Raw genomic sequence first — 16,744 nt, 5'->3', positions numbered from 1 at the left:
GTTCTTCCAAACCAACACCTTTGACCACGAGTCCATGAGACACTGCAGGAAAAGAACTCGATGGACACAGTGGGGTGGTTTTCTGGGCAGATTGTCCAGACCATCTGGTAAAATGTCTCATCACCAATAGGCACCAGGTCCTTTGCTGGCTGGCAGTGAGATGTGCCCCTCCCAGTTAGTTTTATCCTGCATGCCCAGAGCATCACTCAAGGGGCGTGGTGGCTGCAGGATTTCTGGAGTCGGGAAGAGACTAGCTCACCTCTTTGCAGACTGTGGGCTTGCAAAGAGGGCGTGAAAGAAGATGAAAGGGCCTATGTCCCGTTCCATCCCGAGCAGCTGTGTGACAGAGGACCCTGGTCTATGGGCTGTTCTCAGAGACACAGACGGAGACAAACATGAAGCTCTGCTGGCAGATCATCAACTTGGTGGGAGTTGTTCTTTGGTCGGTCCGTAACTTGTTGGCCTACCATCACATTGAGATGTCTGTGGATGGATGCTGCCGACTGGCACATTCCAGGCTGCAGGAGTTCGTGCTGAGGGACGCTCCGAAGCTTGGTGCAGCCACTGCAAAGGCTCGGTGGGGAAGGACCACTGTGTAGAGTTCTTCTGACACTGGAGAAGTTGGAGGAGGAAGCCTCTTAGGCTACATCCACACTGAGCCGGTGAATTTTGAAAACGCCGGTGTCACGAGAAAGCGATAGGTGTCCACACCAGGCGTTTCTGGAAGTACTTCCGTCCACATTAATACGGGTATTTGGGCGAATCTCCTCCTACTGGGCATGCGCGCAGGACACAGCTACAGAAAACAAGCGAAGAGAAAACGGTATGTTTCCGTTTCTTCCTCTTAGTTCAAGAAAACAATGAAATGCCGTGCTGCCACCACCATCTGTTCCGGCACATCATGACAGCGTTTTTAAAAAGCTCCAGTTACCCTGTACACACTAAACCACCCAACTGGCGTTTTCAGATTTACACACTCTGGATAGTGTTTTAGAAAAGCTCCGTTTTCGGGGGAGGAAAACACTGTTTCAGTGTGGACGGAGGGTCAAAACAAAGAGAAAAAGCTTTGGTTACGGATTTATCCGGTCTAGTGTGGACGAGGCCTTAGTTATTTTTGTAGCAGTATACTACCTCACACAGCTGCGTGTGACAGCAGTGATACTGATGTGTATGAATACATTAGAACAGTACAGAAACCATTGACTATCAATGTAAAGAATGAAAAGGCATTGTATCTGATTCTAGACACAAGTCTGCCAACTGGCATGAGGTTAATCTTGCACTAACATGGGGGATATACAAGTACAACTTGTGACATCATTTAAATAAATATCCATCCGTCCTGAAAATTGCTGGACCCCAGCATGATGGGCCAGTCTGCAATGCAGAAGTCTTAGCTCCCCACCCCTGATTATCCTGCTGGCGAATGTGCCAGAGCCAGATTGCGGTACCAGAGGGACATCAGAGATTGCTGTGTACTTTGCTTCACAGAAACGTGGCTAACCACCACTGCAGTCTGAAAGCTCCACCATCCTCTGAAAAGACAGGACGGCTGTAGCTTTTAAAAGTAGAGGAGGTAGACTGTGTTTCATTATTAGCTCATTGTGGTTCTGTCTCAATCCCGCTCACATGACCTGGAACATCTAGCATTCAAGTGTTGTCCCTGTTATCTGCCAAGGGGTTTTCCGCTGCCATCCAGGTAGTGGTGTACATCAGAGAGGCCCTGGAGGAGATGAGCACCGTGATCAGCTGTCACGAAGCAGTGCACTCTGATGTCATCCTAATCATTGCAGGAGACTTCAACCAGGCCATCTTGAAGAGGCACCAACTATGGCGCTGTGACGTAGCGGTTAGCACAACACTATTGCAGCTCGGGTGTTGGAGTTCGGAGTTCAGTTCTATTGTCCTCCATAAGCAAGTGCGTGCTTCTTCCTATTCGTGCACAGATTTCCTCCAGATGGTCTGTTTCCTTCCACAGTCCAAAGACATGCTGGTTAGTAGGTTAATTGGTCATTGTAAATTGTCTAATGATAAGGCTGGGATTAAATTGGTGGGTTGCTGGGTAACGTGGCTCAGAGGACCAGAGGAGCCTATTCCATGCTGTATCTATAAACAAAACAAAAATTAAAAAATAAATAAAACTTTAAAAGTCCCTGAAACACTACCAGCAACATATCAGCAGTGGAACACACTTGACCTCTGTTATACCGCCATCAAGAGCGCTTACTGTGCCACACCCACATTTCGATCACTTGACTGTACTACTTCTCCCAGTGTACAGGCAGAGACCAAAGATCGCAGCGCCAGTGGTGAGAACCAAAAAGCTGTGGTTGAAGGAGGCGGAAGAGCACTTACAGGACTGCTTTGGACTGGAAAATGTTCAGGGATTCATCTTAAAAAAGGAATGAATACACCACAGTTGTCACAACTTTATCAAGACCTGTGTGGATGAGTCTGTGCCTTTGAGAACATATTGGACACACCCATACCAAAAGCTGTGAATGAACCAGGAGACTCATAGTCTGCTAATGGCTAGATCTGTGGCATTCAAGACTGGTGATTCAGAACTATACTGGCGTCTCTGAACATGTTTTGAGAGGATGAACCCTCAAAGCAATAGCCTGATGTACCTGGTAGGACACTGAAACCAACTGCCGGGAGTGGTTAAGGTCACTTCAATCTCTCACTGCTACAGTCAAAAGGGCGACAGTCATAATGGTGCTCAAGAAGAGCAGGGTGAACTGCCTCAACATCTGTCGCTCTGGTGCACTCACATCTATGGTGAATGAAGTACTTTGAGAGGTTGGTCATGGCTGGGATCAGCACCTGCTTAAGCAAGGACCTGGGCCCACTGGAATTTGTCTATCACCACAGTAGGTCTACTGAGGATGCAATCTCACTAGCTCTTCACTCGGCCTTGTATCACCTGAACAATAGCAATACTTACGCTAGGCTGTTGTTTGTTGATTACAGCTCCATGTTCAGCACCTTCATACCCTCAGTACTAATCAACAAGCTTCAAAACCTGGGCCTCTGCAACTGGATCCTTGACTTCCTCACCGGAAGGTGACAGTAGTGCGGATTGGAAATAGCATTTCCTCATTGCTGACGGTCAACACTGGCACTCTTCATGGATCCATTCTTAGGCCACTGCTTTACTCTGTCTACACCCACGATTGTGTGGCTAGGCACAGCTGGAAAGCTAAGGATAAATTTGCTGATGACACAGCTGTTGATGGTGTTGAGGAGGCATACAAGAGTGAGATAGATCAACACCCTCGCCACACTAATATGTAATTTAAAGATTTCCATCTAGTTAAGCAGAGATTAGTAATGCCTTTGAGCAATGTGCTTTGCTCATTGCTCTGCTGCTTGTCGGGCAAAAGGCAAGAATTGTGATTGGCTTACTTAGCCTGGGTTGGTTCAGAAACTAACTGCTGGAGGAACTCAGTAGGTTGAGCAGCATCTGTGTCATGGGGAGGGAGAGTGCACAAAGCAATCGTTAATATCTGGTCATCTACAAATGAAATGTGCAATCTATAAGAAGGCTCTGAGATGTATTTGAGAAGATGCTACTGAGGTACATTTGGACTACTGCAGTTCCTAGTGTATCCACTGTCCTGTAAGATGGGCTGTTTTGGGATGTTGATTATACTGGTGAAGAAAAGGAACCAGCAAACAATGATTCTTCAGGCAACATCTTTCAGATAGCCAGTCTCTTCAATTATTTCACTTTCTACGCCTTCCGCTTGTTATTTTTGCCAAGATTGTGTTTCGGAGCCTGTGGTGTGCAGTTTGAAGTTCGACCAAATGAACTAGCGCTCTGCTGTCCCTGGAGAAGACCGTGAAGAAAGGCTGCTTCATGCAGAAGACCAGAGACAGAGTGTGGGCCATGATTGACTCAATTTCAAAGTGTCAAGAAAGATTGAAGCATTGGGGCGAAAGCAGAGGCAGTCAGTGGTTGCTCCCCATGGAGGCCCCTGGGTCCTGCTTCAGGCCCCTGGTTGGCAGTATACAGAAGGCTGCAGGTCAACAGCGCGGCGGTTGGTCTTCGCGGGAGGTCTGAGTTCAAGCAGCTGCTCCCCTCAGTTCTGGCCGGCAGCATCTATGGTAAAAAGCACAGTGGATGTTTCAGGCCCTTGCTTTGAACCCTTGAACCGTTTGACAGTCTTGTATCTGCACTTGGATTGCAGAAATGGTGCCTGGTCTTCCGACAGTGCTGTTAGATCCTAGAATTTTATGTTATGAGCTTTGACAAGAGAGTGCAGAATTTCTTTTTAAAGTCCTGAACAGTGAGTGTAAACCATGAGATTATACTTGGTGATATGAGTCAGGAGTAAGAGTGGTCACTTGGCTCTTCAAACGTGCTCTGCTGATCCGTCTGTAATCTCAATTTCACTGTCTTCTTATAGTAACTTTTCATCCCCTCCTTATCGTTATCTTAAAAATATTCCAAGACTTTGCTTCACACTATCTTTTAAAAACATTTAAAAGATTTATAGCTTCAGGGAAATTTGAACCTGATCCATCTTAAATGGAGGAGTGCTTATTTTAAAATTGCTTCCCCTAGTTCTAGATTATTTTATGTCAGGAGATATTCTCCCAACATCTGCCTTGGTAAGGACCCCTTAGGATCAGTCAAGTCCAATCCCAGCGGACATAAGCAATCCAGATCATCCTGGACAAGACCAACAACCTGAAATTATTTCCATAGTCCCTTCACTTATCTGGGCTCAAGTCCAGCAGTATTGGCTCGGCTTTGACTGGACTACGGCTGGTGTAGTGCTGAGGCCTTTTTCCATGAAGCTTTGAGAAGCTAGGGCCAAAGATTTGCTGGGTAAGAAAACTGATTTTTAACTTAAATGTCAAAGACTTTGCAAGCTATTTAAAATGAAATATTTCCAATTATTTAAAAAGTACATTTAAAATCGATATCCATAAATTGCTTTAAAGATAAGCAAGCTAAACCAAAGCAGTATAATTAGGAAATTATCTTCCCTTTTGTGGCCCCATGGACAAACCTGGAGTCGCGATTGAAGACAGTTCTATAAGGTTACAACAGTTAAGATGATCAGAGAAGCATTTTTTTATTCCCTTATGAAATATTACAGAATCTCAGTGAACTTGGGAATTTAGAATCCAAAACTAAAAGAAGACTTTTTAGAATCCAGTGAATGAGTGTTGATAGAGATGCAGCAATTGTCTGTCATTATGTCCTGGACTTCTGCACTTCAGAGGATGTGCATGTTTATCTGGGACTTCGTGGCCATTCATATAATGAAGTAGTGATTTTGATAGAAGTTACTGTTAATGTCCAGGAGATCCTTTATCCTTGTAGTATGAAGATCGTTAATTATTAAATCTAAAACTAGTAATTTATTTGAAAACAGAATGCTGGAAATGTTCAGCAAGTCAATTAATATCTGTGGAAATAGAAGCAGTTTCAAGTTGAAAATTCTTTGTCAGAACTCTGTGTGAGGGTGGGGACAGGGAGAAACAAGTTTGTATCAAGCTGAAGAATGGCTAAGACTAATGGAATATCTCCATGGCATGCCAGGTTGGCCATGGGACAAGCTGTAAACAAGTTCATATGGCTGACCGGTTAAAGGCCAACTTGGGAGGGAGAATGTGGCCCTCTGTTTATTTAAAAACTGGAAGCGAGGACACAAAGGAATGGAAGAATTGCAATATACAGTGCAGCAGATCTTGCCCAACAGATCAGGGTGTTCTAATGGGGAGACAAAAAGCTCAGCAAATTTCACAATAGCTGAGTGTCCAAAATGGAAAGTGTGACTCTTGAGGTTGAGGAATTTGGCATTGAGACAGGTGTCTAAAGGTGCAGCTCTGAGCCTTACTTCCCTATCTCGGTACCACCCTGCCCTGTTTGGGGGCCTTCTGTACAATTATAACATAGATGAGTGTAAGGTTGAGGAACAACATCTCATCTTCTGTAAGTCATACGCTGCCTCATTAATTATTTGTTGTTAATGAAATCACCTCAGTGATGGGTTACAGTTTGTCTCCAGGGCCACCCTAGTCTCGCCCCATCAGAGATACTCCCTTTTTCCTATCAATCCCTCTCACTTGTAGCTCAACACTATTTTATTTTTTATTTATATAGAGATACAAAGTGGAATAGGCCCTTATGGCCTTTTGATCTGTAAGCCTTGCAACACCAGATTTAACCCCAGCCTAATCACAGGACAATTTACAATGACCAATTAGCCTACCATGTACTTGGACTGTGGGAGGAAAGCAGAGCACCCAGAGGAAACCCTCCATGTGCACAGGAAGGAATGTACAAACTTGCTTACAGAGGATGCTGGAATTGAACTCCAAACTCCGACACCCCAAGCTACAATAGCATTGCGCTAACCGTTAAGCCTCCGTGATACTTGTTTGTTTTCTCTCCTCAGTTCTGACGTGGGGTTCTCTTCATACAGTTGCTGAGTGTATCAAGCATTTTCTGTTTGTACTTCTGTTGTATAACTGTGGTGACCCACTTTCTGCGCAGGCAAACCGGCTCACAAATAGCCAGCATGCGGGGGGAGACTTTGGTAATGCACCTCTGATGTCATTTCCGCCCGGAGGGTGGACGCTAGGGATTAAATGCCAGCGCCGCGAAGTTTGAAAAAACTAGTCTCGAAACGACTTACCGACTGCGTGTCGTCTCTAGCTCTGTATGTAGTACATCGCTACATTGGTGACCCCGACGGTCCAAACGGGATTTGGACCAAAGATGACCGACTCTTCATCTGTTCACGCAGTTTCGCTAAAATTGCCGACTTTCTGGACGCTGCGACCACGCGTGTGGTTTAGCCAAGCAGAAGCCCAGTTCCAGATTCAGCAGATATCCTCTGATTCCACGCGTTACTACCACGTGGTGAGTGCCCTTGACCAGGAGACAGCCGCCCAGGTTGTGGATTTCATACAGTCGCCCCCGGAAGAAGGCAAATATGAAGCATTCAAGGCGCTGCTCATTGGGACCTTTGGCCTCTCACGGCGTGAGCGGGGTGCCCGCCTGCTTCACCTGGACGGTTTGGGAGGCAGACTGCCATCAGCATTGATGAACGAGATACTGGCCCTGGCTGACGGACACAAGCCCTGCCTCATGTTCGAGCAAGCGTTCCTAGAGCAACTGCCCGAGGACATACATCTGCTGCTGGCCGACGCAGATTTAAGCGACCCCCGGAAGGTGGCGACCTGGGCAGACGTGCTGTAGAAAGGCAAGAGGGAGAGCGTGGTATCTGTCAGTCAGATTACCAAGCCATGTGCCCAACAGCAGACCAGACCAGGCCCAGCAGGGGGGCGCACACAACACAGAGGCAGGAGTGAGGAGGACAGTGAACAGTGGTGTTTCTACCACCAGTGGTGGGTCACAGAAGCCCACTGTTGTCACCCAACCTGCAAGGGCCAGGGCCAGCTGCCGCTAATGACTATGGCGGCTGGCCACCAGGACAGCCTCTTGTACGTCTGGGACAAACAGTCGGGACGCCGCTTCTTGGTCGACACCGGGGCGGAGATCAGCATCTTGCCCCCGACGGGGTACGACACCAGCAACAGGAAACCAGGACCCACCCTGAGGGCCGCAAACGGCAGCACGATACGGACCTACGGCACCTGCACAGTGCAGCTGCAGTTCGGCGCCAGCCGGTTCACGTGGGACTTCACACTGGCCGCTGTGGCCCAACCACTCCTGGGGGCGGACTTCTTGCGAGCTCACAGCCTGCTGGTCAACTTGCAAGGGAAAAGACTGGTACATGCCGAGACTTTCCAGACGTTCTCCCCGGGGTGAAGCCAAGTTGCCAGCCCCAACACTGGACTCCATCACGCTGTCGGATAACGAATTCACCAGAATCCTGGCGGGCTTCCCATCGATTCTGACACCGCAGTTCACGGCAGCCATGCCCAGACACGGGGTTCAGCACCACATCCCGACCAAGGGACCACCCCTCCATGCCCGCGCACGAAGGCTCCCCCGGAAAAGCTCCGCCTGGCGAAGGAGGAGTTCAAGAGTATGGAGGAATTGGGGATCGTACGGAGGTCCGACAGCCCATGGGCCTCCCCCCTGCACATGGTGCCCAAAGCAGCTGGGGGTTGGAGACCATGCGGCGACTACCGCAGACTGAACGAGGCTACCACTCCAAACGGCTACCACGTGCCACACATACAGGACTTTGCAGCAAACCTGCACGGGGCAAGAATATTTTCCAAAGTAGACCTTATCCGGGGATACCATCAAATCCCGGTGCACCCTGAAGACATCCCCAAAACAGCACTTATCACCCCGTTCGGCCTGAAGAATGCCGCACAGATGTTCCAGTGGCTAATGGATGCGGTGGGACGCGACCTGGACTTTGTGTTTATCTATTTGGATGACATCCTTATAGCCAGCAGTAGTCGTCAGGAGCATCTGTCCCACCTCCGCCAGCTCTACTCCTGCCTGAGTGATTTCGGCCTCACGATCAACCCGGCCAAGTGCCAGTTCGGTCTCGATACCATCGACTTCCTGGGCCACAGGATTACCAAAGACGGGGCAACACCTCTGCCTGCCAAGGTAGACGCGATCCGCCACTTTGCCCGGCCCAACATGGTTAAAGGCCTGCAGGAGTTTGTTTGTATGGTGAACTTCTACCACCGTTTCCTCCCCTCAGCAGCCCGTATCATGCGCCCTTTGTACACCCTGATGTCAGGTAAAGGCAAGGACGTTACTTGGGACGAGGAGGCCGCGGCCGCTTTAGTTAAAGTCAAGGAAGCCTTAGCAGATGCCGTGATGCTGGTGCACCCCAGAACGGACGTCCCGACCGCCCTCACGGTGGACGCATCCGACACAGCAGTCGGTGGGGTGCTGGAGCAACTCGTCGAGGGGCGCTGGCAACCCTTGGCGTTCTTCAGCAAGCACCTACGACCACCCAAACTCAAGTACAGTGCTTTCGACCAGGAGCTGTTGGCACTGTATCTGGCAATCCGGCATTTCAGGTACTTCTTAGAAGTACTGCGTTCATGGACCACAAACCGTTGACCTTCACGTTCACGAAGGTGTCCGATCCCTGATCGGCTCGCAAGCAGCGACATCTGACCTACATCTCCGAGTACACGATGGACATCCAGCATGTCTCGGGAAAGGACAATGTTGTGGCGGACGTACTCTCCAGACCAGCTGTCCAGGCCCTGTCCGTGGGGGTGGACTATGCAGCACTGGCGGAGGCGCAGCAGGCAGACGACGAGATGCTCAGTGCACGACCGCAGTCTCGGGTTTGCAGCTGCAGGACTTTCTCGTAGGCCCAGGTGAGAGGACCCTCCTGTGCGACGTGGCTACTGGCCAACCTCACCCCATCGTCCCGGCAGCCTGGAGGCGGCGAGTTTTCGACTCCATACACAGTTTGGCGCACCCATCTATCAGGACAACCGTCCGGCTGGTCTCCAGCAAGTTCGCATGGCACGGACTTCGCAATCAGGTCAGTGAATGGGCCAGAACGTGCGCGCAGTGCCAAACAGCCAAGGTGCAGCGGCACACTAAAGCCCTGCTGCAGCAGTTCGAACCCACCCACCGGAGGTTCGACCACATTCACGTGGATATTGTGGGCCCCCTACCAGTGTCTTGAGGAGCACGGTACTTCCTAACTATGGTAGACCGGTTCACGAGGTGGCCAGAGGCGGTCCTGCTCACCAACACATCTGCCGATTCCTGCGCCCGAGCACTGATTGCAACCTGGGTAGCACGCTTCGGGGTACCAGCCCACATTACCTCCGACAGAGGAGCCCAGTTCACCTCCAGCCTGTGGTCGGCTGTGGCCAGCCTGTTGGGAACGCAGTTACACCACACAACTGCCTACCACCCACAATCGAACGGACTGGTGGAACACTTCCTTCATCACTTGAAGTCGGCTCTCATGGCCTGCCTGAGAGGACCTAACTGGGTGGACGAGCTTCCCTGGGTCCTGCTTGGAATTCGCACAGCGCCCAAAGAGGATCTGCACGCCTCGTCGGCTGAGTTGGTGTACGGCGCACCCTTGGCCGTCCCGGGTGAGTTCATACCAGCCCCAAGGGGGCAAGAGGAAGAACCCGCAGCAGTCCTGGACAGTCTACGCGAAAGGCTCGGCAACCTGGCCCCCATACCAACTTCACAGCATGGACAGACCCCGACCCATGTACCCAAAGACCTGCAGAACTGTAAGTTTGTATTTGTACGAAGGGGCGGACACCGGGCACCGCTACAGCGGCCGTACGAGGGGCCGTTCAAGGTGATCAACAACAACAGGTCCACGTAAGTTCTGGACATCGGGGGGAAAGAGGAGGTTTTCACGGTGGACCGACTCAGACCAGTCCATGTGGACTTGGCGCAGCCGGTCGAGGTTCAGGCACCGCGGTGCAGAGGCAGACCTCCCAAACAGAGGCTGATCCAGACTGTGGACATTGGGGAGGGGTGGGGTGTATCACCAGTTCTGGGGGGGCGGGGTTATGTGGCGACCCACTTTCTGTGCAGGCAAACCGGCTCAGAAATAGTCATTGCGCCGGGGGAGACTTTGGTAATGTACCTCTGATGTCATTTCCGCCTGGAGAGGGCGGGCGCTAGGGATTAAATGCCAGCGCCGCGAAGTTTGAAAAAACTAGTCTCGAAACGACTTACCGACTGCGTGTCGTCTCTAGCTCTGTATGTAGTACATCGCTACATAACCATTTATGATATTTTTTAGTTTAATAACCTCAGTTTGATAGTTTTGCTGACAATGCAAATGAGTGAATGATATCTTCTGTAAGTGCAGGGCTGGAGGCATGACTTTGCACGACTTGTCAACTGTTCCTTGTGAACTGAAATGAATTGTTACATTATTTATATTTTAATTGTTCTCATTTTTCACACAGCCCAAGTGTTATTTCAAAGGTAATAGATAATGACTCTTAATATGATATTCTATGGAAAAAGTATTAATTTGAAATGGATGCAAATTGAGTCAAGGTTGGGGAATCAGTTATGAGTCTGATTTCTTATGGAAGGATCTAACACATCACAGGTTATTATTTTACCTGTCTGGCTGCTGGGAATCCCCATTACTCATAGTACTGGCTGAAGATTTATGGTCTTTTTAATGTCGGATGAACAGTTCTAAGAGATTCAATTAACCACATTTAAAAGGCACAGTTAACCCAGTGGGAGAAGAACATTCTAGTTTTTTTTTTAATGACTTTGACCTAACCAATTAACAACAAAAATTTCTGCCATAAAACAGTCTTCACCTTGAGTCCAGTAAGTTTCCATAGGCTAAGTGTGAATGCACCTGAAGTACACGAGATGATTATTTTAACCTAGGCTACTTTAGAGTTCACCATATTAAATGTTTGTTTAAAAAGTCCTATCATAATGAAAATGAATCTCATATCTATTTTTAAAATTAGAACTTGGTTTCATGTTATCAACCAGAATATATTAATTGTACATTGTTTAGAAGAATAATTAAAACTGAATGCTGTATCTTTGCTTTTCTCTGAAAAAGTGTTACTATGAAGGACTGATAGAGAGCAGTGGCTGTGTTTGTAAACTTAAATACGTTGCTTTAAGTTTAATATCAGTTTGTACAGGCATGTGTGATGTCATTCATGAGTGAGTCATTAGATTACATTCCTGGAAGTGATTATTGGTTCTCGGCAGCCTGGGAAAAAGTTTTGTTTATGGAGGGAGTGGCCCAAAATATTTTTTTTAAGTTGCATTGGTTTCAGGCTTCGCATTCCCAGATGCTGTTCATAAGAAATAATTATATGGACTATTACTACATGATTGCATAGAAGATGAAAGCATATTTTTCAGTGTTTATAAGTGAGATAAATTATTTATCATCAACTTCATAATGCACCTCACTCGAGTGCTGTGTTGCCATGGGGTGTTGGTGTAAGTAAAAGCATTTACTTACACCAAATTTGAAACGTTTAAAAATATTGGCATTTTGGTTGGTATCTGGAGGGATGAGCTTTAAGAAAACAGTGGAAGGATACATATACAGAGGAGGGGGTGGGGTGGGTGGGGGAGCTGCAATAGAAGTTCCCAGGGTTAGCACACAGGCCAGATGCTCAAATTTGGCTCCTTTTATTGAAGTCTGCAGATCATTTTGATTCACTGCCCATTCTCTCGACATTGGCTTAGAACAGTTTGGTCAATTTTTCCAGCGCTTGCATCAGTTCCAGTGTGGATCTGGAGCTTTGCGTGGATGTGAACCTAATCCAAGGTTGAATTACTTACTTTATATTACTCTGGAACTGATCCGTATCTCTTAACAGGCAGAGCTGGCCTGCTAAACTCAGACCTGGTCATTCAGACTCGGTACTGTTCACCCATTCTCTCCTTTTCCAGAATCATATCCAGTAAAAGGTATTCTTGGCAGTAAATGTAGCCAAGTTGCCGTATAACGGGACAAACAGTGAGGGGTAATTGGGCAAAGTAAATTGGGAATAGACAAACATGAGAGCCAAGCTTCAACATTGTCTGAGCTCGTGTAGTTAGGGAGAAGTCTGCCCTTAAGGAATTTGAGCCCATCAATTTGACCAAACATGTATCAATCCATTCTTGTCATCTCCTGTGACCAAGTGCAGAATTTCAAGCAGTTCCTTCGTGTAGTGCTTTGAATCACTATTTAAGATGTGATCATACTTTGAATTACATGCAAATGAGAGCCTCAATTTATGTATTTTAGTTTAATTATCTGTTGAGAGTTTGATACACCAAAGGTCTTGAGTCCAGCGTGTAACAGTTCATTTTATATTCAGAGCTGAATATCTTTTTTTTCATTAAGCTTAAACAGGGAATAATTATGATTTTGCTGATTGAACTGCTTTACAAATTTTGTAAACAAAGTTCAATCAACAGTGAATTGAAAATAGTAGAGAGTATCTCTTAATTGCAGTAGCCATCATTTCTCCCTTGCCCACAATCATTCAATATTAATAACTCCTTTACCAAGCCCCTCAATGTGTTGATGGTACCTGCATTGAAAGAGTAAAATACAAGGTTTTTTGATAAATGCTGCACATATTATATTCATATTGCAATGATGATGGAAGTTAGCTTTTCACTTTTTACTTGTGTGTGTTGCTTTTCGCTAGAGTGTCACCATTGAGTTAACTTCAATTTTTCATCTATTGAGAGTATAAGTGTAAATAATAGAGAAATTCACTTCATTGGGCTTCTGGGAAACCTTGGATGGCAAAAGAAAGGTGAAAGCAAAACTATTTAATTTTGATGCCTTTATCTGTTTAAGGTGAGAAAGGATCTCTCAGCCATGGATCTATAGTGGATGGACGATTTGAAGGGTTTGTCCAGACCCACCAAGGTACTTTCTATGTTGAACCAACAGAAAGATACATTAAAGACAGAAAGCCACCTTTCCACTCTGTGATCTACCATGAAGATGATATCAGTGAGTGTTTTCTCTTTTTATGCATAATTGAAACTGACTGAAATGCAAGAATTGCATTAATTTCTTCAAATGATCAGATTATTATGCACCACGTGAATGCATTATTTACATAATGCATTACTTAAATCAATTTAAAGGATGTAACTTGAGGAATTTGTTTTCAAATAATGTGTTGAAGTTGACAGGAATTTAATATTAAACATGAGAAATCTGCAGATGCTGGAAATCCAGAACAACACGCACAAAATGCTGGAGGAACTCGGCAGGTCAGGCAACATAATAAATAAACAGTCGATGTTTCGGGCAGAGACAGCTTCTTTTCACGTTATATGTCAATGATCTGGATGACAGAGTTGATGGCTTCATGGCCAAGTTTGCCAAGATGGGTGGAGGGACAAGTCATGTTGAGGAAGCAGGGAGTCTGCAGAAGGATTTAGACAGATTTGGAGAAACGGTAAAGAAGTGGCAGATGGAATGTAGTGTAGGGAAGTATTTGGTCGTGCACTGTGGTAGAAGGAATAAAAGTATTTCCTAAAGGTTAACTTGCAGGTTAAGTCAGTGGTAAGGAAGGCAATTGCAACATTGGCATTCATTTCAAGAGGACTAGAATGTAAGAGCAAAGATGTAATGCTGAAGCTTTATAAGGTATTGGTCAAACCACACTTGGTGAGCAATTTTTGGCTGTTTTTCCATCTAAGAAAAGATGGAAAGGATGTGCTGGCATTAGAGAGGGTCCAGAGGAGATTCATGAGAATGATTCCAGAAATGAAAGGGTTAAGTATGATGCAAACACGAGGAAATCTGCAGATGCTGGAAATTCAAGTAACTTACACAAAATGCTGGTGGAACGCAGCAGGCCAGGCATCATCTATAGGAAGAAGCACTGTTGACATTTCGGGCTGAAACCCTTTGTCAGGACTAACTGAAAGAAAAGATAGTAAGATATTTGAAAGTGGGAGGGCGGAGGGGGAAATCCAAAATGATAGGAGGAGACTGGAGGGGGTGGGGTGAAGCTGAGAGCTGGAAAGGTGATTGGCAAAAGGGATACAGAGCTGGAGAAGGGAAAGGATCATGGGACGGGAGGCCTCGGGAGAAAGAAAGAGGGAGGGGAGCACCAGAGGGAGATGGAGAACAGGCAAAGAGTGATTGTGAGAGGGGCAGAGAGAGAAAAAAAAGAGGGAAGGGGAAATAAATAAGGGATGGGGTAAGAAGGGGAGGAGGGGTATTAATGGAAGTTAGAGAAATCAATGTTCATGCCATCAGGTTGGAGGCTACCCAGATGGAATATAAGGTGGTGTTCCTCCAACCTGAGTGTGGCTTCACCTTGACAGTAGAGGAGGCCATGGATAGACATATCAGAATGGGAATGGGACGTGGAATTAAAATGTGTGGCCACTGGGAGATCCTGCTTTCTCTGGCAGACAGAGTGTAGGTGTTCCACGAAACGGTCTCCCAGTCTGCGTCGGGTCTCACCAATATATAGAAGGCCGCACAGGGAGCACCGGACACAGTACATCACACCAGCCGACTCACAGGTGAAGTGTCGCCTCACCTGGAAGGACTGTCTGGGGCCCTGAATGGTGGTGAGGGAGGAAGTGTAAGGGCAGGTGTACCACTTGTTCCGCTTACAAGGATAAGTGCCAGGAGTGAGATCGGTGGGAAGGGATGGGGGGTGAACGAATGGATGAGGGAGTCGCGTAGGGAGCGATCCCTGCAGAAAGCAGAAAGAGGGAGGAGGGAAAGATGTGCTTGGTGGTGGGATCCTGTTGGAGGTGTGTCTCTTGAGGTCTCCTGATTGATGTGTTCTCAATTAGTCAGGGCATCGAAGGTTATGTGGAGAAGGCAGCAGAATGGAGTTGTTGACAGGGATATAATAAGTCAGCCATGATGGAATGGCTGAGCAGACTCGATGGGCTGAATGACCCTAATTATGCTTTTGTGCCTTATGGTTTTTTTGGTCAAAATTAAAAAGGTAACCAGAAAGGAATTGTTAAAATTAGTGGCACAAGGTATTGCATGGAAGAAACTTGCCTGCGCTTTTAACACTAAGGTATAATATAGAAACGTAAGTAATGAGTGCACATCTTCTACTTTACATTGAGAATAAAATCTAAAACTGGCTACATCTTTTCTGTACAGACCTTAATAAATTCTGACATCTAATTTTGTGAGGGATACTACACTAAAGACTGGTCCAACATTCAATTAAACATTAAACAGCTTGGTTCTTTAACCTGCATTGGTAACCTGCATATTTCCCTTAGCATCCTTCAAGAATCAGTTATGGCTTTTTGAACGTAAACACATGCAACTGATGTTATTTAACAACTGTTTGCTCTAAGTATGGTGTAGTGTCTAATGGTTTCACAAGTGCTCGCTACCAACGCTAGTTAGAAACTGTTCAGCGACTATTTCCTGTCCCAGTTAAGCAGTATAGTGTTCCAAACAAAGAGGATCCCAGCCATTTTCTTGATTAGATTGTATTCTTTAAGAGCTGTCCCAAATGTGCAGCTGCTCCAATTAACCAATGGCCCAATTAAGTGGAATCCATTGTATCTGTTGAAATGGTATTGGTGGTATATACAAGCAGCTATGAAGAAAATGAGTTGGTTGGTGAAAAACAATCAGAGCATACCACACCACGTTAAGCATCTGTGAATCTTTTTTTTAAATAACCCTTGAAGTACAGTCAGCCTTGCAGAAAGATAATGTCTGTACCAAAATGTTTGTTTCCTTTGGGAAGTTTATTATAAATTAGGAAGTATGCTCACCATTAAGCAACAACTCATTTGTGTTTTTGCAAGTAGTAAGATGGCTACTCACTGCTTGCAACATAGTTGTTATGCCTATTGGTTTAATGCCTATTTTTATAATCTTTAATTAGTATATCATTTAGAGTGTGTCCATTTAAAGGAAGGAATCTCTTAAGAAGACATTCTGAGGTTTCACCACAAACAATACCAAATCTTGAGAATGTGCTGTGAGAGGAAGTGGTAAAGGTGGATGTGTTTACAACAATTAAAAGGCATCTGGATAGCTGCTTGTATAGAAAGAAATAGAGAGATGCAAGTGGGACAGTGGGGTTAGTGTGGACAGCCATCACAGTCAGCATGGAAGAGATGGGCTGAGAGAACTGTTTCTGTACTATACAACTTGACTCTCTTTTGTTTCTTCATTCAGTTGGAACCCACTCTCGTAGGTCTTGCATGGGTTAGATATCGTTATATTGAAGTCATAGAGCAACTCACCAGAGATAGTTCCATTTGTAAATGTTTGCTCTCAGGATGTGGGTGTTACTTACTTCCTATCCCAGATGCTCTTGAACTGAGTATCTA

The 16,744-nt window shown here is 46.2% G+C and overlaps 1 protein-coding gene across 1 annotated transcript in view; it reads left to right on the top strand.

The window, feature by feature from the left end:
- adam10a (ADAM metallopeptidase domain 10a) overlaps positions 1–16,744 on the top strand; it is a 146,456-nt gene that overhangs the window by 72,360 nt on the left and 57,352 nt on the right. The window contains exon 4 of the mRNA XM_073032922.1: positions 13,251–13,409. Coding sequence (XP_072889023.1) covers positions 13,251–13,409 — 159 coding nt within the window. The remainder of the gene's footprint in view (positions 1–13,250; positions 13,410–16,744) is intronic.

Source organism: Hemitrygon akajei, chromosome 30 (genome assembly GCF_048418815.1).
Source record: "Hemitrygon akajei chromosome 30, sHemAka1.3, whole genome shotgun sequence".
NCBI lineage: Eukaryota > Metazoa > Chordata > Chondrichthyes > Myliobatiformes > Dasyatidae > Hemitrygon > Hemitrygon akajei.
This window is presented reverse-complemented; position numbering and strand designations above follow the sequence as displayed.